At 51.7% G+C, this 20091-nt stretch overlaps 7 protein-coding genes across 7 annotated transcripts; 2 read left to right on the forward strand and 5 right to left on the reverse strand.

Moving 5' to 3' along the window:
* Positions 1-975: 975 nt before the first annotated feature.
* On the reverse strand, positions 976-3542 carry TrAtP1_005987 (uncharacterized protein). The gene is made up of 2 exons (XM_014082653.2): positions 2438-3542; positions 976-2364 (listed from the first exon to the last, which is right to left on the reverse strand). The coding sequence occupies exon 2, from the start codon at positions 2260-2262 to the stop codon at positions 1231-1233; it is 1032 nt and encodes a 343-aa protein (XP_013938128.2). The 5' UTR covers positions 2263-2364; positions 2438-3542; the 3' UTR covers positions 976-1230.
* A 3830-nt stretch (positions 3543-7372) lies between these two features.
* TrAtP1_005988 (uncharacterized protein) lies at positions 7373-8500 on the forward strand (the record flags this gene model as incomplete). Its single annotated transcript, XM_014082654.2, has 1 exon — positions 7373-8500. One exon carries the CDS (start codon positions 7373-7375, stop codon positions 8498-8500), a length of 1128 nt encoding a protein of 375 aa, XP_013938129.2.
* Positions 8501-9570: 1070 nt separating this feature from the next.
* Positions 9571-11071, forward strand: TrAtP1_005989 (uncharacterized protein; the record flags this gene model as incomplete). Its single annotated transcript, XM_014082655.2, has 3 exons — positions 9571-9606; positions 9677-10186; positions 10289-11071. The coding sequence occupies 3 exons, from the start codon at positions 9571-9573 to the stop codon at positions 11069-11071; spliced, it is 1329 nt and encodes a 442-aa protein (XP_013938130.2).
* Positions 11072-11540: 469 nt separating this feature from the next.
* Positions 11541-12246, reverse strand: TrAtP1_005990 (uncharacterized protein; the record flags this gene model as incomplete). Its single annotated transcript, XM_014082656.2, has 1 exon — positions 11541-12246. One exon carries the CDS (start codon positions 12244-12246, stop codon positions 11779-11781), a length of 468 nt encoding a protein of 155 aa, XP_013938131.2. The 3' UTR covers positions 11541-11778.
* A 22-nt stretch (positions 12247-12268) lies between these two features.
* Positions 12269-12625, reverse strand: TrAtP1_005991 (uncharacterized protein; the record flags this gene model as incomplete). The annotated part of the gene is made up of 1 exon (XM_066112938.1): positions 12269-12625. The coding sequence occupies one exon, from the start codon at positions 12623-12625 to the stop codon at positions 12269-12271; it is 357 nt and encodes a 118-aa protein (XP_065969024.1).
* Positions 12626-13481: 856 nt separating this feature from the next.
* Positions 13482-14918, reverse strand: TrAtP1_005992 (uncharacterized protein; the record flags this gene model as incomplete). Its single annotated transcript, XM_014082657.2, has 5 exons — positions 13482-13953; positions 14026-14230; positions 14320-14337; positions 14396-14465; positions 14598-14918. The coding sequence occupies 5 exons, from the start codon at positions 14916-14918 to the stop codon at positions 13482-13484; spliced, it is 1086 nt and encodes a 361-aa protein (XP_013938132.1).
* Positions 14919-15789: 871 nt separating this feature from the next.
* TrAtP1_005993 (uncharacterized protein) lies at positions 15790-18867 on the reverse strand (the record flags this gene model as incomplete). Its single annotated transcript, XM_066112939.1, has 14 exons — positions 15790-15881; positions 15934-15977; positions 16943-17080; positions 17215-17222; positions 17443-17450; positions 17517-17530; positions 17585-17644; positions 18094-18106; positions 18182-18212; positions 18263-18312; positions 18372-18380; positions 18606-18700; positions 18753-18759; positions 18837-18867. 14 exons carry the CDS (start codon positions 18865-18867, stop codon positions 15790-15792), a joined length of 600 nt encoding a protein of 199 aa, XP_065969025.1.
* Between the last annotated feature and the right edge of the window lie 1224 nt (positions 18868-20091).

Consider the following 20091-nt stretch of genomic DNA (forward strand, 5'->3'; position numbering starts at 1 on the left):
GACCGGATCCAAAAGAGAAGCAAAGCAGGCACCGGCGCTTGATAACCTGAGACACGCCTCTTTGCTTTGTGTTTTTTTCTCCTTTTTTTAATCCCTTGGATGATGGCCTGGGCCTTGATACTATATGCCTGGAGAGACTATTGGCTTGTCCACAGCCACAGAAATCTCGCTACATCCCAAAGTTGGATTCAATTTGCGCAGGGAACTTTCATATACTACACAAAAATAGTAATACTAATCGTCAATGCCGTAGCATTACTCGTACACACGAATACTAGCATTACCACTTATATCTGATGGCCAGGGATCAAGGGCTCATACTCATATACGTGTATCGGCTGGCTTCCGGAGAGCCCAGCCCAACAGACCTCTCCTCAGTCTCACCTTGTACACCACTCGTACCCCTTTGTATCCTTTTCCGAGATGCGACAATTCACATTTCATTTCTCCGACGGCTTGCTACTGCTGCTAGGCAGCACTTCCAGACTCTAGATGGGTACATGCTCGTGCATGCGTCCTATAGCCGTACTGCAAGTAGGTATGCTACTGTAGTCTAGCATATACCTGCTGAGCTGGTCCGTCGACTAACAACAGCTTGGCGTGTCCCCATGTGCGGCTCGCTCTTCGCGCCGCCGATGCTGGCAATATCCTTGCTCGTCTAGTATGACACACGCTTGCTAAATCGCCATTGTCCGTTAACCTAATATGACTACATGTCAACTTGCTCGAAAACAGCAGTACCGCATACATCTCGCCGGCTCCTTTGCTTCTCGTAGACCGAAACAACAAAGCTCCCTTGGCTCCCACTTATACCACCCCGTCCATACAGCAAATGCTGGCAAAGCTCCACAAAGGCGATCTTAACTCCATTTTCCAAATCGGCGCCTTTCCTAATGCTACCCGGCTCCAGAATTAAGAGCTCAGCGCAAAAAAAAAAAGCCCTGGTTTGATTTTTTTTTTTTTTTTTTTTTTTTTGCCGTGGAGGGCTCCTCCTGCATGCATACCAGCTCCATCCAGCTCGTACCGTACAGTCAAGTAAACATCCCATCCCAAACAACCAAGGACATCTAAGCGTTTTTATGGGTCGTTCAAAGACACGCTCCTCAGCAACTTCACCGCATCCTCTTTCTCGTGTCCCGCCCATGCCATGCCTCGTTCGGCTTCATTAGGCGAGAATGCTACTACTACCTGTAAGTCATTAGTCGTATCGCGCCATCCCTCCTCGCCAACCTATCGTGAGTTAAACTTCATCTGCCCGCAATTTGAGCAGGTCCACCACTGCCGCTCCATCTCTGTCGCGCAATACTCGCAGCGCCAAGTGGACGGCCGAGGGGGTGCTGGGGCCGGTGCCGACGTGGAGACCGATGCCGACGTCGATAGTGGTTGTCGCTGTGTCGTCTGTGCTGTTCGTGAGGCCTCACCAGCCTTTGTCTTCTTCTTGGGGGGGCTGTTTGTTAGGTCGATGACAGCTGGTCTCGGTCCAGGCTGTCTCGGCCTCACCGGTACGTTCAATGTCGTCTCACTGCGTTCTGCTCCACAGGCATCACAGCACAGGAAGCTCTGTGGGTTGTGCAGAGTGCATACCGAACATACCCAGAAGGATTCTTCGTCTGCTCGAGGGGGTGCCGGTCTTTTATTGTCATCACGGCTGGTGGTGGTGCTGCTTCTTCCTGCATTTGAGCTTCTATTGCCAAATACAGAGGCGTTCCCGCCTCCACTCATGACTTTTTCCGCTGGCGATGAGGTTATATACGAACCGCCTGAACTGGCCATCTCGTCTTCCTGAGCTAGCTCCCACAGTGCTTGAGAGATGGCAAGCTCATTGGCCTCGTCCTCTTCGGCTTGTGTCCGGAATCCATTCTTCGATGCCGTATCAGCAATATCATGTATCTCATTTTCACTAAGCTTCTCAGTGGCGCAGCCCCTCGAGCGCTTTGTTGCGTCTCTCGGCCGCTGCCGCCGCTGCTTGACGTAGATTACTGCCTGGTCTTGGCGGTCGTGAAATGTCTCCTCCGCCAAGACGTCGCCCTGACCCTTGAGCCAATTGTTGGTGGCCTTTTCGCTTTTCAGCAGCGGCACGGGCAAGTCGTTGCACTTCATGAGATGGCAACGTCTGTCTCCCACCCAGACGATGGCCATTGGACAAGAACCCTTCGCCGGTATAGCCTTTATAGAGGAGACCCTGCCATTCATCACGCAGCTGATCCCAGAGGGCGTGAAACTTGGCGTCATGAGGTCCGTGTACAATGTGGCACAGCTCATGCAGCATCGTGTCAACAACACTCTCTGTTGGAAGAAATTGGTTTTGGTCCTGTGCGTAACGTAGTCTCAAGCATATTTTCTGTCCGCGGTTGACATTAAGCCCTATTTACAAAAGGTTAGTCACAACTTAAGACAGCCAAGCTAGAAGCAAGTCATGTTGTAGTCGTATACGCACCAAGTAGGTTCTGCTGTGATGGATAGAATTCGGCCAGCTCTCCAACTTTCCATCCTCGACTACGCATAATCGGCTTCACCAAAGAAGCCACTTTCTTCAGGGTCGTCAGCGCCTCATCAGCGCGCCGAAACTGCGCCAGATGACGGTAGGATAAAACCAAGGGGTCATGTTCCGGCATCTTGGCTACACCGTTGCAATTAATGGAAATTTTTCTCTTTAGTCTGTAACAGTATTCTGTTCCGTCTAAATTCTAAATCGAAGGAAAGGTAAAAGGTATCAAGCGATGCCGCAGGCTAAGCAAGACAAGAGAATGAAAAGAATCGAAAAGAACCATGTCTACATGGATGAAAGTCGCCAAAGATGCTTCTAGACATTTGCCACGTCACAAGTAGATGCCTTGAATAGCAGCATCTCTTTCCACAATCGAGCGCTTCGGTGCCCGATGGGAAGAGTGCGATGGTTATAATTCGATTGTCAGGTATGCAACGTTCATGTAATCACGAAATGGCAAGGCATGAAGTCTACGCGGCCCGAGATGACTAAGCGCCATTGAATGAATGATGGACAGCACTACTACGAATCACAACTAGGAAAGTCAGATAGTGTCATCTAGTGATTAGGGCAGGCGAATCATATTTTGAAAGAGACCTCCTTTCAATTTTACTAGGTGTTGAATATCTTTTGCAAGGCGAGGTGAATAGAAGAGCTGGCTTATAAATTCATCAACGCTTATCTAACACTTGGGTGGCTTCTAGAATGCAGAGAAGCCATGCGATACCAGCGCACCCGCCTTGAACAAATCCACCAATCGCCAGAAGCGAGCCATCTTGAGAATTTCGGGGTCCTATATCAATTCTTGATCATGAGAGAGGTGTCATTGAAGAGCTCATCAAAGGAAACTTATTGCCACACATACGCTTTGACCCGTTATATTCCCAGTCTAAATCCATTCGGAATAGAGTACGTACAGAAACGATTCAGGGATGAGTGCTCTAGAAGAGTCCAGATCATTCTCCATCTTTCGCTGCCATCCGAATTCCGTTCTTTAACGGCATAAAAGGCTCGCATACAGGCTCATCATTTTGAGTTACTTCCACGCCGCTCGTCACATTTCAAGGTAACGCTGTCATATAAGACAACATTTCGGTACAATCAAGTACAACGCTTATAGACGTACTCGATTGGCCACAACTCTGTCATATTCAGGGAATATTATGATCCTTGGGCAAGCCCCCCCTTGTCCCGAACGGCGTGGGCCACGGAGCTGAGACAGTTGGTCCAAGGGTCCAGGATACTACATGTAGCCGGCCTGCAAGCTGTCACATTGGCATACTGCAGATGAAGCATCCAGAGAGATGATTGGTTTCCTATTTAGATGCTACTCTCTACCGCAGACTATGCCTCAAAGGCGTCGTAGCTCTCAGCGTGCATATGTACATGTGTGCTTAGCGTAGCAGCCGCCTGAGTCGGAGACGCCGAACGGGCATATTCACTCCGTCAGCCCATTCATATCGTGTGCCGCGGGCCAGACAGTCCAATGAACTCTCGAGGACTGACATTCCATATAATATGAGGACTGATACCTCATATTTGTTCGTAATAACGGCCGTGGCACCGAGTGGTCCTAGAAGCATGACTAGCTGCTTGAGTATATGTACATCAATGCTACTCCTTATATTACCTTGTTGTAGAGTCGGCATAGTCTCCATGACAAGGATGTATTAGCACGCTGATGGATGCCTCACTCTGGACACGTGCGGTGCACTTGAGGGTATAATTCCGTGTCAATACTGACATGCAATTCACACGTTGAACGCACAGTAATGCATAATTCAGGGCAATTCACAGATTGCTTAGTAAAGCTATATTCAATAAGCCTCAAGAGAGATCCATTGAGTCTCTAAACACTTATATCGCCTATTACATACATTCGGTGTATCTTACAGCAGCCAACGCCTCATCTTCCTTCCGCCAACGTCCGAGATCTGAACAGTTCATGTGTATGAGCAGCGTTGTACAGCTTGTAAGCACTATGAGAAATCCTACTGACACGGTCTCGTTTCAAGAGCGCCCTTCATTTGGTTGACTCTTCCCAGCATCCTTATTACCACTAATCGTTGTTATAATTTCGCGGGCTATAGAGTCGTATTGATATAGTCTCGCTGTTCGGGCCATAGCCTCTTTATGCCGCTCTCTTTAATCACTCCCTAGTTTACAAAGACAGCGACTGTGCATTCAAGTCATCCTGTTTAAAGATAGGATCGCCAGTCGCAAAAACTTGAACAACGACAGGCTTATCCTCAACCACCTTGTAGCTAACCATTTCAAGGGCTATCTAAATTGAAGAGAAAGGCCAAGACGTTCAATTTGTATGGAACATTCATCGTGTCGTTTTTTATGGCTGGTCGGCGCCCATTATTCTGAGCACTTTACACAGTGCCTACCAAGGCATCGAGCTGCCCAAGATCGAGAATTACGCCAAATTCATCAAGTTTACGATGGGTATCAGCCACGAAGAGGCCATCGAGTGCTGGATGAAAGAGCCCCATGATGTTAATGAGTAGGGCTTAATTCCAGCTTTCCATGTTGTAGATTTCCATTGAAAAGTCCATATTGAGTAGCTCCGTATCTATAGCGATATAAAAATAGTAGATTGCGTCAAGTCTGAACGGTTAAGCATTCAGGGCTGGCACGCTATTCTGACCACGCGTAGGGGTGCATGCTTTCAACTTGACTCCGCAGTCTATAGACCATATGAGCGAGTTTGTCTCCAGGTAGTGGGCGGATACTGAATACTGCCAGGTATAACACCGCAAGTTATATGGAGATGCTCTATCAGAAAATTTTCTTGTAGAAGTGAGCTTTGCTTGTTTTCTCTTACAAGTCTGTGTTTATCTGCTTGACTTGTCTCTTGATCAGCGAATCTCCACCACATGGCAACATGAATCTATCCACCATGCTCACACCACGACCCTGGCGACGACTTGATGGCTCTCCATGTTCAATTTTCCCGCCCATTGCAAACATCTCCTTTATCTACGGAATCACCTAGGGCTTATTGGTTACCATTAAGAGCGTTATCCTCGCATCACACATCACTATTAGATCCGAAGCTCGACATCGCATGTTGGTCATGATATACGGCTCCAAGCTATTGTATCATATAGTGGCCATTTTATCCTTGGTTATTGAAGACTAGCAAGTTTACCTACGGTAGGGCTACCCAAATCGACCCTGAGCCATCTTTCAGCTAGGTATATGTACCATAATCTTTTCGCGAGCTATGACCTATCAGTTAGACCGAAAGTTTTAACTTCAAGCATCAAGATGGTGGATAACATGATTAGGCTCCCACGATAACTGTCTTGCTTCGTACAGAATAGAAACCTGAAAAATTACAAGAGCTAGCCAAATAAAGTCCCAATCTATATCCACGTAGCAATGCCCGACAATACGCATTTGATACAATTTTTCCCATATCACGGAGTCGTCTAATGGCGGCGTTTATCGGCTCCGGTGCTTTAGGAGCAATTACATGTAGGGATCAACCGTCCAGTCCGGCATTTGATGAATATTCCTAAGTGGAATAGATTGGAGTATCTTTTCTCCATAAAAGCCAACACTCGTATAAATGTTTACAGGTTTGAGCTCATTGGTCAAGTACGAGAGTCTCCGATATATTACAACTTACATGCATGACCTTCACAAAGTACCTCCTTCAAGATGAGACTTCTCAACAATCCTCTAAAGAGACATGACGAGTCTTCATGTACTCTACCTTATCCCTACCTAGACACAATCTTCTTTCGCGTGGGCAGGACCACAAACTCAATTCTGACTTTTACATGCTCCATCCTTACCGAGTCAAATGTAGCTGTAAAGTTTAGCGGCTTCTAACTCTGCGGCTTGGATGTCTCGTATTAGATACCACGTGTATCTGTGACCTTTCTGTTCTGTACTCCGTATCCAGCCCTGGTTGTCATCATATATAGAGACAAGGGCAAGATCGTAGCCCCAAGGCTAGCCTGAGATCGACCTCGGATTTGCCTAGCCTGGTCGATTGTTCCGTTGTCGTCCCGCTGCAGATTGCTCCAGCCACGCTGTTCCTGGCCAGATCCAGCTGTGTCCCTGCAAATCAATGCAGCAAACGTTTCACCATCTGGGAAAAACAAATGGCGATGGAAAAAAACAAAGACAGTCAGTCACCTGCTGCAAGAGAAAGCGGTGGCAAGCGGGTCCAGCATGGCTAGGAAACGCCATCTACAAACTATCAATATCTACTCGCGAGGCCTCTAAGCTTCAGCGCTATTGGCCTAGTCCGCAGCTTTTTGATGCTATTCTGGATCCTCGGCGCTCGTCAAGCTATCGGGACGGGCTTGCCGCCCACAGGTCCAGTTCTAGACTAATTAGCAGCCAGCGACTGGAGTCTCCAGATCAACTGCGACGCTGCCTTATCATTCCAAGAAGGGCAAGGAAAGGCAGGGGCTGAGGCTGAATCTCAGCGTGCATAGGCGCTTGTGCTGGCGGTCGCATATATTGGACTGAGCACGCTGCGCTATCGGTGGCGATGGTGTCTTTTTTTCTTGTGCCTTGATGGTCTCGAACTTTACCTCTCTTCACGCGCCCGCCATTCCACGGAAAGTCTGGGTCTGGAACCCACGACACCGACTGTCATTCATTAGTTGAGCAGCTTTAGGTTCGGTATACGCCAGTGGCTGGTGCTGGACATCAGGTATAATAAGGCTATCCGACTTTTTGCGTGTTTTCTCGTCGTTCTTTTTTTTTTGGTGTCGTTACTGCCAGCCAGTCCTTTGTCTATCATTTGTTAGACTTCAGCGATTAACGATGCATCTTATTCAACTTCTTGCAGCCAGCCTGGCTGTTTCAGTTTCATACGCTCTCCCCGTTCAAGAGGGTGCAAAAAAAACGTTTGTAATGTCTCGAAAACCTGCCGTTCAGTACAGACCTCAAGCCAAGAGCGCAACTCTCGTGGCCAATGTCACGGATCCCAGCGTCAGCCGCGACTCATGCGGCTCAGTCAATATGGGCGGCCGCACTCTTTGGACCTGCCGAGACACGGCCGTCCGCCTCCCTGGCACCGATCAGTTCGGATGGGTGTTTACCAACACCGTCGGCTGGACTGACCATCACCCAGATGGATCTCCATCCATCCAGACTGGAGGACCAGCCGGGGCTGGATCAAACGGCACCAATAACATTCTGCTGATGAAGGGCCCGCAACCGTCTCTTCCTACCTTTTATGCTTTGGGCTCCAACCAGTGCCCGAGCTCTGGAGTGTGCGCTGATGGCACATCGCGATGGACAAGCTGGCCGGACTCACCACCAATGGTCTCGAATACGGCCCAAGATGGGACTGCCACGGCATATACCTGGATATCCAACAACCACATAACTAGCAGTGGATTCCAGGTTTTGACAACTCAGCCCTCGGTTACCCTCCACAAGATGACTTACAAGCCCAACACCAATGTCAACGTTGTCCCGACTGTGAAGCCTGTGGACATCAGCTTCTGGAAAGCGGGTGAGATTGCATATGGAACCTATGGCAACGTTGTTAACGGCGGGTATGCCTACCTCTATGGACTGCTGTATCCGAGCGGAGTTGCTCTGGCAAGGGTTCCGGTCAACAGCATTGAAGACAAGACCAAATACCAATACTATGTGAGCGGCAAGTGGACTAGCACCAAGCCTGCCATCATCAACCCGGCTGCCGCAGTCCCCAATGCCGGGACGACAGGCCAGGGAACCTTTTACTACTGCAGCAAGGCCCAGTCGTACATCTGGATCGGCCAGAACAGCCCAAGCGTTTGGGCAGACTTTTATATCTCGACGGCCCCAAGCCCAGAGGGCCCCTGGATCACTCCCTACCTCCTCTACTCCGGACCCAATGGCGACGCAGAGCTGCCGTCGTACAGCCTGCAAGCGCATCACCACCTGCTGCGCAAGACTGACGACGGCATCTATCTGACGTGGACGCAGTACTTCAAACCCAGCACGTATAACGCATATGTCACCCCGCTTGTATACGTTTCGTTTGTCTAGGATTGGCTTGGCTCAGGCTGCAGATGGACATGCATTTGCTTGTGCGTCCTCGTACATAGATACCCCATTGTTTTTGAATGCGAGCAAGTCACGAATGCCGGATGCGGACGGATACATGTTGATACGGACATGCTGTACACTCTGTACATATAGACCAGGGTCTTGGGAGCGGGAGGGGCATTCTTTGTCCAGCGGGAGTTTTAAAACGTTTGGATATCGGCGTCAAAGTCTTTTGTTTCTCGATTTGGGAGGTGGAGGAAGCCAGGATTCACGAACAAGCAGCTGTTAGATCAAAGAAAATGAAAATGGCATGGTTTCATCTTACCCCTTTCATGCAAACCACCGCTAGACAAATCGAACCACGGCCGCCATGATCAACGGCAATGCCTGCAAAGAGGCAAAGAGACAATGCAGCCGTGACTTGGTTCGAGTGGGCGTGCAATGCGCTCGCCTTAAACCGGGGCTGCCTGGAGAAGTGCCAGTTGAGCGGTGAGTTGGCAGAGCTTGATTGCCCGCATGTGACACTCTAATCTGCCCGAACCCAATTCCCCTCATCTTGGGACGGCAGAGCCCATGCATAAATGCCTTACAACTGCTGCAATTGAGATCCATCGACTCGCATCATGCTTGTAAACGACAGCACATAAACAACCGTCTGGGGATCAATTCCTCCCAGAGCCATATCCAGCCCTCTGCTTTTCTTCTCTTTTTTTGCTCCCCCATACCGGGTGCCGTCCGCTAGCCCTAGAGCGACGAGCTGCTGTCCCTCTAGCCGTGCAGCCGCCACCAATCACAGGATCCCCCTCCATATCTATAGCGCCCTATAGCGCCTTGTAGCGCCTTGTAGCGCTCTGCCCTCCCTCCATCCCACTAACAAAGCCGCCGCCGGGACCCCATCCACCGGGACCAGCTGGCCGTCTCCACACCTTCCTGTGAAAGCGTCTGCTCTGAATACCGTCATCAGGCTCAGAGCCCAACTAGGCTTTTCTTCTTCTCTTTTTCTTCCTCCTCCTCTCTTCCTCTCTCCTCCTCCGCTTCGTCTTCTCCACGCTTCATTCTAGAGGCCCATCATGTCGTCCGACAACAACCAGCAGGTTATGGACGTGGTAAGACTCGCCCATCAGCTCGCCCGCCGAGATATAGCCGCGGCTGCTAACCTCAAAATTTGCCTCTTAGCTCTCGAGCATCTCGGGCCACTTTCGTCGAGTCACGGATAATGCCGCCGAGTTCATCGACAAAGGCGTCGACAAAGCCTCCGAGGCTGTCCGCGAGAGGCTGGCGACGGTCGAGTGGCTGCCCGATATTGTGAAGCCGCTTCCTCCTCCCAAGCCAGAGGTCATTGTCGTGCCCCTGTCCAGCATCGAGAAGCTGCAGAACTGGTTCTCAAGGAACAAGTACCTTATCGGAACCGCCGTCGTCATCACCAGCGTTGTCGCCTACAAAGGCTACCAGCAGAACAAATACGTGCGAAAGGTGCGGAGGGCCAAGCGAAGCAAGAATGGCGGCCGCAGCGAGGTCATTGTTATCGCGGGGTCGCCTCGACTGCCGCTGACCAAGACGCTGGCTCTGGACATGGAGAGGCGCGGCTTCATCGTCTTCATCGTCTGCAATGCCACTGAAGATGAGGCCGCCGTCAAGTCCTTCTCCCGCCCAGACATTATGCCTCTCACCATTGACACCACAAATGTGAGCCTCTTTTGCCCCCTTGCCCCAGAGACTCAATTCTACAGCCGAAGCTGCTGTGTGTAAGTCGCAAAAATGAAGGATACACTTGCTGACAGCTACCAGCCTCCCAATGCCGGACTCGCCATTGAGCGCTTCGCCCACTTCCTCACATCTCCCAGAGCTCCAGGCCCCAACATCAAGCCGAACCAGCTGACGCTCAAATCCGTCTTCCTGATTCCCAGCCTCCACTACCAGACCTCTCCCATCGCCACCATCCCTCCATCAGCATTTGCCGACCTTTTCAACACCCACTTGCTGCAGCCCATCCTCACCATCCAGACATTCCTGCCGCTGCTCACATCAAGGCTCGGCCCCATTGGCGAGAAATGGGTCCCTCCCAAGGTCCTGGTCTTTACTCCCTCCATCATCTCCTCCATCAACCCACCCTTCCACGCTCCCGAGGCCACCGTCTGCTCCGCTCTCTCAGCCTTCACCGAGGTATTGACGGCCGAACTGCGACCACTCGACATTCCCGTGACCCACATGCAGCTCGGCACCTTTGACTTCTCCGGCTTCGTGCCGATCCGCACCGGCTCGCCAACTCAGGGCCTGGTGACCAGCGCAGGAAACCCCGAAGACACTTTGATCTGGCCCGATGGTGCCAGACACGTCTACGGACGCAACTTTGTCGCCCAGACCGCATCTGCCATCTCCGGGGCCCGCATCCGTGGCTTGAAAGGCAGCTCTCTCCGTCATCTCCATGCCACCGTTTTCGACGTCATCGACGGCTCCGTCAAGTCTGACACCGTCCGCATCGGCCTCGGCGCCAGCATCTACGGGTTTGTCGGCCGATGGGCCCCCCCGAAGCATCGTCTCATGGATGATGGGCATCCGCAAGGTCGATGAGCTCTCCACCTGGAAGACGAGCTCATACGAAGGCTCCGAGGATGGCAGTGACGACGAGGGCGCAGAGGGATCCATCTCCGAATCCAAGGAGTTTATTGCCGTTCAGTCCGAGGGCAACGTCTGGAACTCTGGGGAGACTGCCAAGTGGGAGGAACCTGCTCCTGAGGCCACCACTCCTTAAGAAACTCACAACAGAAATGAAAAACAAAACAAAAAAAGCAAAACAAAAAAAAGGAGTAAAAAAAGAGAAAAAGAAAGACAAATCATTCTTCTTTCCTTTTTATTTCTTGGATTTTCATGACGCACACAGCCTGCCGGAACAGCATGGCCAACAGTTGGCACTATGGGTATATTATATATATGTTGAAAGCCCGTATTTAACGATTGGATGTTTTATGTATACATGGAAAGGAAACCCACTCTCATACTCATTGACGGTACATAGATACGCTCACGACTTTTTTTTACTAAATTTGATCACTCATTCATTGAATCATTTTCATACTTGGATCCTCTCGTGTTTCCCTTTATTCCAGAAGACCGTATGCTAATTTCCCTATATAACGCTCAATGTGAAACCAAGTAAACCTGTTCCCTCCCATATAGCCTCTATCCCAGTGGGGTATCATTATGGGCTCGAAAAGTAAAGCAATGATATATATATCGTAACAACCATGAGTCCTCCCAAACTTCTTCCCACATCATAATCATACCCCCCCATTCAGCATCCTCTCAATGGCCCCTACTCCTATACCTCCCCCGCCCCCCCTCCGCCTCTCCATCTCCCCCCTCCTCCCCTTCCATGTCTCCCATGCCCGCGATCCTCCCTCTCCCCCCTCCCCCCCATCCCTAAACCGATCCCCATCATCGTCTCCCCCAAACATCTGCCGCATATCCGGCTTCACCTCATCCTCGCTCTTCTCCGCGCTCTTGGGCACAGGCTTCTCCAGATCCTTGGACCACTTGGGATGCGAGCCCATCTTGCACTCCGGCCCATCAGGACAGAAGCCCGCGAGATAGTACACGCACACCTTCCTCCTCACGTGCTTCTTCGCGCACAGCGGGCCCAGCGGACAAAAGCCCATGTCGTAGTGCGGACACGGCGGCAGCTTCGACAGCGGATCGACGTGCAGGTACAGACACTCCTCGCCGTTGGAGCAGTAGCCGTTGCGCATGAAGAAGTTGCACTCGGGCATCTTACGCAGGTTGTACTCGTGCAAAAACTCGCACTGCTCGCCCTTCTTGCACAGGCCGCGCAGCCAGTGCTTGCACACCAGCGAGTTGAGCCCGCCCGACGGGTGCTGCTGCTGCTGCTGCTGCTGCGAGCCGTCCTTGGAGCGGCCGTCCGAGACGTGGCGCTCCGAGCAGCGCGTGCCGTTGGGGCAGCTGCCCGCCTGGAAGGCCTTGCATATCGGCCGGTCGGGGGGAGAGGCCGACCTGGTACGTCTGGCGGAGGAACGGTGAGAAGCGGAAGCTGTAGGAATGCGCGGCGTGGTTGAGGATGGTGGCGACGGGGTCTCTGGACGAGGACGAGGTGGTCGTTGTGGCGGCCATGGTGGTCGATTTGCTGGTCTTTGGAGGGGTTGGCTTGGGCAGAAACGCCCGGGATGGGGTGTTTGCAGCTGATTAGCGGGTTATCTATCGATTTGGTAGGTATATATAGTGAGAAACAATGTCCTGATGGTGAATTCAGTGGTGTACGATAAAGAGCTGTTGTAGTGGTGATTGTGCAGGGATGATGAGAGGCGAAAAGCTGGAGCTCTTGGGCCAGCAATTGGATCAGAAAGCTACGGCCACTTACTAGCGCGGATGTGTCAGCCACATGTCTATCTTACTGTAGCAGTACCTCATGGGACGTCCTACAAAGGGTGAGTAATCTGCGCTCTTCATACATAGTATCGTAAAGAAGATTTCTTAACCTCATACTTGGCCCTGAAGCTATTGGCTCATAAAATGTCGACTGTACTGGCATTGGTTCTCGTTCTGCTCATTGTTTAGCCATCGATTCAGCAAATAGTGACACAAGGCTGTGCGAAATGAATCCTATAAGCGGCATTGCAGTGCCACGGGTATTATTATATAGTATATATATATATATCAAAGATATGCATGGTAGACCAGAAAAAAGGGACAAGGCCACCCCTTATAAGTAAAATTTGAATGCAGACTCGCAAAAGCTTTTTGATGCCAGCAATAAGCCCTATACACAATCTCTAATAGAAAATCCCGTTGCAACTCCGTATGAGAAAAAGTAAATCAAATAAAACAGGCCAATCACTTTCAAGTGCAGATCAAGGGTGTAACCCCTGTTAAAGATTGAGTGTCCCATCCGAGAGGGAAAAAAATCCAGCGTTTTAAAATCATAGCGAACAACGTAAAGGAAAGCAGAGGCCAAGTACGCCGATACAGCTCAGTAGAGGGTCTCGGCATAGTGGCCTTCTCTCTTTTGCGCGTAACAGACACAGCAGTTGATGTAACGATGGATCGAGGTGTCGTCCAGGCTCTCTCGCGCTGCTTCCAGCATGGCCACTCGTTGTGCTGGAGAGAGGTTGAGGGCTGCCAGGGGTTTCGCGGCCATGGCTCCAAGAGAATCGTTAATGGTTGTTTTCATGAAAACGCCTAGAGCTCGCAGTGTCTTGTCGCGCGGCCAGGTCGATATCGGCACCTTTTTTGTGATGCAGTGGACGTTTGTGAATCCAGCTTCTCCAAGAATCTGCTCAAGCTCATTGATGGTAAGAATATTGATGCCGTAAACTCGCAAGCCATTTTTCATCGTCTCGATAAACACTCGAAGGGGGTCGTCTTCTTTCATAGATCCATCGTCGCACCGGATTTCAAAAATGAGTTCGTGGAATTCCACCCAGCCACCATTCTTGACATGTCTATCCCCCCAAATAATTAGCCACTGTTTTCAGGGTCGGAAAGGGTGCACGTCAGCAACGACGGGTACGAACGGATATATCTTGGTGAGAAGGCCCTGAAGGTTTCGAAACACATGAGTCATTTGTCGGAAGTGTACAAGGTCGAAATCTGATCCGTGGAGCCACTCGGGCTCCTCGCTATCCTCTATAAACATGCGCACGTTGATAGGCACCCATGGTGGTTGTATGGGTGAAAGGTCAGTGCCAATGACGCTTGCGCTTGGATGCTGATCAGCGACTACCAGAAGGATATCAGTTAGTTATGCGCCGAGAAGAATGAGCCGTTGCGCCGGTATGCACGCGAATATGCAAAAAGTTTTGTCATACCATCTATGGGCCAAATGCCTGTTCAAGAGCTTGTTAGCATTTAAGTACTTGACAGCGATTCGCCAAAGCGACTTACCAATGCCAGTTCCGATGTCAATGATTTTCTGGGGGTAATCGCCAATGTTGGCATAGAACAAATGCCCGCCCTACAACCCAAATTATCCCTCTAAGCATTTGATAACCCAAGTAGGTGGTTGATGCTCGGCAGCACCGCGCGAGGCTGAAGGCATCCTGCGCCATACGCCATACGCCGGCGCGCGAAGCAAAGCAGGACGTACCATTAGCTGGAGAAACAGGGCGTGGACTGTTTCCTCTCTGTGACGCTCGACCTCGTCATTCGGCATGGGATAGATGCCTCTGCGGAAGCCATGATAGCGCCGGCCGTAGGCGATCTCGTCTTCGTAAACGCTCGGGGGCACGGAGGTGGACGGCCCTGATGAAACCTCCCAGCCGCTCTCGAAGTCGCTCGTGGCGTCGTCGATTTCGAAATCAATGTCGTCGTCCGCATTCTCGAGCTCTGTCCGCGTCGTGACGCTCGTCGCATCCGTCACCGACGCTGTTGACACCAGCGAAAACGTGGTGTCATCGTCGTCATACATGGTGCCCTAGGAAGCGTGTGGGTAAATGAGTTGGGTTGGACTTGAACGCAGACGGAGCCATGACCCTTTGTTTGCCTTAAGAGAGAGACGGTTAGGACCGAAGTGGAACCTCGAAAGCTCCACCGTTGAAGAAAGACTACTGCTAGCAGCGAGTCCCTTTTAAACGCTTCCCTGCCAGGCACTAGCAGGCATATTCCGTCAAGATGAGGGGGTCCCCTAATTAGCCTCTCATCTCTGCCTTCTCCGCCGTTGCACAGAAGCTACAAGTACTTTGACGCGCAACTACCGAGGAAGACGGAAAGGGTCAGCAACAACCACAGCTTGGCACCTCGGTGTAATGCAAGTGAGCAGCAGCCTGCATCAGCCCAAGAGCTCTTTCTTCTCTTCCTTTTCCCGCCGTCGCGCTTAATTGGCGGAGCTTGAATCCTCAGAGATTAAGCACTAGTCGCAGTCGGTTAAGCCTTTGGCATGGCACATCTAGGCGCGCAGCCGGTCCCTTGTATAACACGGCTCGCCGTCAGTTTGCCCAGGCCTGTTGCTAATTTCGCAGCCGGTGGATAATCCAGAAGCACGGCAGACATGAATTACGGTGCCCCTGCTCTTCGAGCCAATGTAGACTGATGGCAGAAGTGTGGTGTAGGAGATGCTTCCCAGACAATCCCTCCTGCCGGCGATTCAGGCGTCCGATACTGGCATACACAAGCAATGAACAGGCAGCAGCCGGACGAGCCCGATCCGCGGCACTGGACAGAGAGCAGGGTCCGGAAGTGGCAGCACGAACATCGGGCCTGCGGGCGCGCAGACGGCGTGCAGATGGTGTGTAGTACGGAGAGGCTGTTGGTTTGCTTACACGCACAAGTATGTCGCAGTCTCACTTGTAGCAGTACGCTGCATCGTGGTTATCAATACCATCGACATGAGTGTTATAGTATCGTGGGATATATAGGCATGGAGCGATATGGCCTGCTCGAGTCTCTGTCAGTGAATTTCGCAAAAGGGAAGAAGCCGCACCGACCCAGCTCTGTGCAGTCCCGCGCAACTTGACGGCATCGATACAGCCTTTGTGATGGGATCAGCAAATAGCAGCGCAAAACGCCCCATGAGTGAGGTAGCATCGAGTGGTGGTACTTCCCGTCACCAGGCAATCATCGAACACCCACGCGTTGGCTGTGATACCCGCGATGCAACACACCCGAGGCCTGTCCTATTTCGGGCCTCGAAGAAGGGCTAAAAGCACCCCGGCAGCATCCGAGATCCTCCCCGAGCGGCACGCACCATAGTATATGCAGCTACACAAGCGGGGAATGCTGAAGAAGATGGATAGCATTCGTGCTTGTGCTCGTGCTCCGTCTCCATCGTCCAAGGACCAGTAACAAGACGAGGGCCGTCAAGTGGTGTGCTCCAAATGTGCCGCGCTTGGCTTGTCTCGCTTCAGATTTTTCTCCCATCACAGCTGCCGAAAACGTGGTGTTGCAGCAAGCCATCCAGAGCCTGTTGAGCCCACTTGGAGGGGCTGTGCCTCTCATCCAAGATTGCAGATAGCAGTCCCAGTAGTAATACCCAGTAGCAGCAGTAATCCAGCCCTCGATCCCTGCGGGCTGCATCATTGGACGCAACAAGGCCACCACGTCTGGGCAAGATAAGTGCCAAGGCATGCAGTGAAGGATCATTGCACACATCTCCATAGAGGAGCGCTCCGTGCGTCTTCCATACAGCAGAAACCAGGTGCACACGTGAATACATCGGGTCTGGCCGGTCGGTGGTTGCTGTTGGGTATCAAGAGGTATCAGCAGGTATCAGCAGGTCAGCTGGAAAGCAAAGCAACCCTGGAGATGCAGTGATTCCCAGCTGCAAGTGGCGTGTTCTCACTCGCAGAATTGCCAAGCACATGTACAAAAAACCTGTAGTTGTAGCGTCCAAATCGCATCGTGTACTTCCAAGCGATTGCCTGGGCAGCAGCAGCGCAATGTACTAACTGGGTAATCGCGAGTATAAGCCAACAGGGAGCAGCAGAGCCTTCATACCTGCCGTTACCGGCACTCTTGAATACGCTGCTCTTATAGGCCACAAGATGGAGGGAGGATGGGAGGGACGCAGTAGGCTCGGCTCTTCCTTCCCCAGTGGTGACATCAAAACGTGGCAGCCACAAACGGTGCCTGTGCCTGCCCATCCAGTCACGACGCCTGGATCAAATCTTTTGTGGCCACCACGCAGCAAGGATCGCGACCTGTGCTCGAGCATCCCCCGCCATGCCCTAGCGGTGGCCATCGGAGACTTGTTCAGGGTTTCTCCATACCCGTACGTCTACGCAGTATGGCATGTACTGTTAGCAACACCAGCTACCAGCTGCAGGCTGACGGCGGTTGTGGCTCTTTAACCGGTGCAGCTTTGTGCAGCATCTTGTGCAGCGGCACGTATAGCTTGTGCAGCGGCTGATGTCGTAGCGGATGCAACATGCCCCAGGTGTGAAACTCAGCTCTGGAACATCGCGACCTTTGCGGCATGATGGCATAGTATGACTAACCAAGGCGCCTACGAAGCACACAGCACGGCAAGCGAAACACGAAATCCTCACTCTAGGGCTAAGAGTGCTCTCACAATCCCACCGATATCTAGCGTATGAGTCAACGGTGATTTCAAATCGAGCAGAGCAGAAAGAGACCAACGCGCAAAGGGCTTGAAAGCCAACGTGCTCTTGCACATCACGAGTCAACAAATCCTTTGAGCTGGGAAAGGAGAAAATGCAATCCGTGCTTGAGCTTGAAAGCATGGCTGCCTGTCTGAAAGCACAGCTAGCAGGACGGTACCTAGTCATTACTGCTACCTCTTCCTCGAGGGGGCCATGCAGGTTGTGGGAAGCTTCAATATTAGCCAAGCGAGTCTGTACTTTGTAAGCACATTAATGACCACGGCCGGCCCTCGACGGTGAATGTTCTACGTTACCTATCCGTTCATTGGTCAATCGACGGGAGGAGACCGAGCAGTAGATCGGAAAAAAATTCCCTCGAATGGAGAAATGGTCATTCTCCTCTTTATACTACTCCATATGGTGGCCGGCAACAGAGGTTCATCCTTTTCGCAGTCTATACAAAGAATCTGACCGTCACCACGTCTCTCCCGGACTGAGCATACAACATGTATGAGACTCAAGAAAGAAGGAAAGAAAAAGGTCGACCGGGAGAAGAGGGCTGCAGAGAGGAGAAGAGAGTCATTGTCTGAGACGACTTTTCGACAGCCTTGCGCGCGGTTGGCCATCGACTCACCCTGCAGTTGGTTATGCCGTGACTTGCCAGCCTGCTCCAAGAGCCTCACTTTTACCTCTTCCCTGTCCACTTCACACTTACACTGCCCCATGCCAACTCAGACTTGCTTTGGCCGAACAACAAGGTAAATACTAGTCACGTCGGTGTCAGATTATCACATTATGTTGAATGTTTGCGGCCAAGTTCTTACATCCGGCGTCTCACAGTGAGCATTTTACAAATAATACCGTTGCTAGGGTTTCCTATTAAGCAAAAAGCTTTTTAGCATGGGCCGAAGGAGATGCACGCTCAATTCCGTGTCTTATTCCTTCATGACGGAGACGTAATGGTCTATATGGAGCAACTCCACGTTCATTTCGGCCTCGCCGCTCCAATACGCCCTTGTCTCACGACGAAGCATACTCTCAATCTGACATGATTCGACGTGAGATGTGCCACATGTCTCGGTCAAGCTTGCCGGTCAAGGGCGCTTCATCATCGCCAGCGAAGCGCCATCTCGCCTTGCCAGCAGCGGGCTGGCTAATCGGAGAGATTTGGTTGAGCCGTCAGGCCGACGCATTGGCTGTCTCACTTCACGGCTGCCGGCCTAAACGTCAATCAAATATGTACGATTAAGCAGGGAGCAACCCGGCGGTCAAGAAAGGCAAACACGGACCTTCTCCGTCGTCCATGGATGATGTAGCCATGGCGCTTAGGAGCGCCTGTGAAGCCACGAATCCTGAGCCAGAGCGACAACGAAACAAGGGTGAAGGCGGCCCAATTTTAGGACCCAGAGTCCGTGCGGAAAGATTAAGAAGGAGGTCGAGAAGAGATATCGAGAGGGAAGAGGGAAGAAAAAAAGGTCAACCATGAAGAGACTGCAGACGTCTCAAGCAAAGAGAATTGGCTGCAGCGGCAGTAGCCGCAAAAAGAGCGGTAGCGGTACCTGGATTGGGATGAACGGGCCTTTTGGTTGATGTCCACTTCATCAGTTTAGCTATCCGGGCGGCTTAAACTCTCGGCCTTCCAGCCATTGCCTTTAGCTCTCCCAACGGGTCGCCATCATCCACCCCCCTCCACCCGACTCTGATCGCCGATGGCACAGCACCTATACCAACACCTGGGCATGGCAACAGCGAGCGAATGAGTTAAAATACGGCCATGGCTATATCTGGATGCTGATATGTGCGAGGCCACGTTTGCCAAGCATTCGTTCTTGATACGTTCAGGCAGAATAGGACTCGGCTCCGCCTGGTGGTGGCTCACTACGACCACCGAGCACCGTCTCCGGCCAACACTCCAAGATCTGGCCATCCCACGCATGCTGTCATTGCCCTCTGCTCTCTCTATATATGTCACTCTCGTCTTCCCACGCAAGTCAGCAGTTGGAATCCCCGCAATTATGTCATGCATCGTGGCTGTCTTCATCCTCTCCCTGGACCCTGGCCACTCTCAGGCCGTTGTCTGGACCCTCAATGCCCTTTCTCCCAGTGCGCAATTTGCATTCTCTCTCTCTCTCGTACCTGTGTCCCATCTTTCTGTGCTCAGTGCCCAAGACAATTCAGAGACCCCCCAGGTCCCCACTTCAGCATGCTATTCGACTTTTGCTCTTCGCCCGTCCCACACCCGGACCGCAGGTCTTTTGCTCGGCCTAGGGTTTTGGCTCTGCCTGCTATATCGGTGTATGCTCGTATGAGTGAGTGCTCCGTACCACGCCGCGTGCAAATGGTGTTTGGCAATCATGCCCCCAAGAAACACACGACACGCCGGCATCGAGCCCCAGCAAGGCCCTCCCCCCCCCTTGATGCCTAACCTGGGCTTCTGTCTTGGTCGTTTTGTGAGCTCCGGAACTAGCCCCGGCCCAGGTAGCACGTCTCCGGCAGGGCTTTGGAGGTTGGATCTTCACAATGTTGCCGATTTACTACAAAACT

The sequence above is a fragment of the Trichoderma atroviride genome, chromosome 3 (assembly GCF_020647795.1).
Source record: "Trichoderma atroviride chromosome 3, complete sequence".
Classification (NCBI taxonomy): Eukaryota; Fungi; Ascomycota; class Sordariomycetes; order Hypocreales; family Hypocreaceae; genus Trichoderma; species Trichoderma atroviride.

Coding starts and splice junctions, on each gene's coding strand:
- TrAtP1_005987 (XM_014082653.2), bottom strand. CDS start 2,262: ATGAGCTGTGCCACATTGTACACGGACCTCATGACGCCAAGTTTCACG.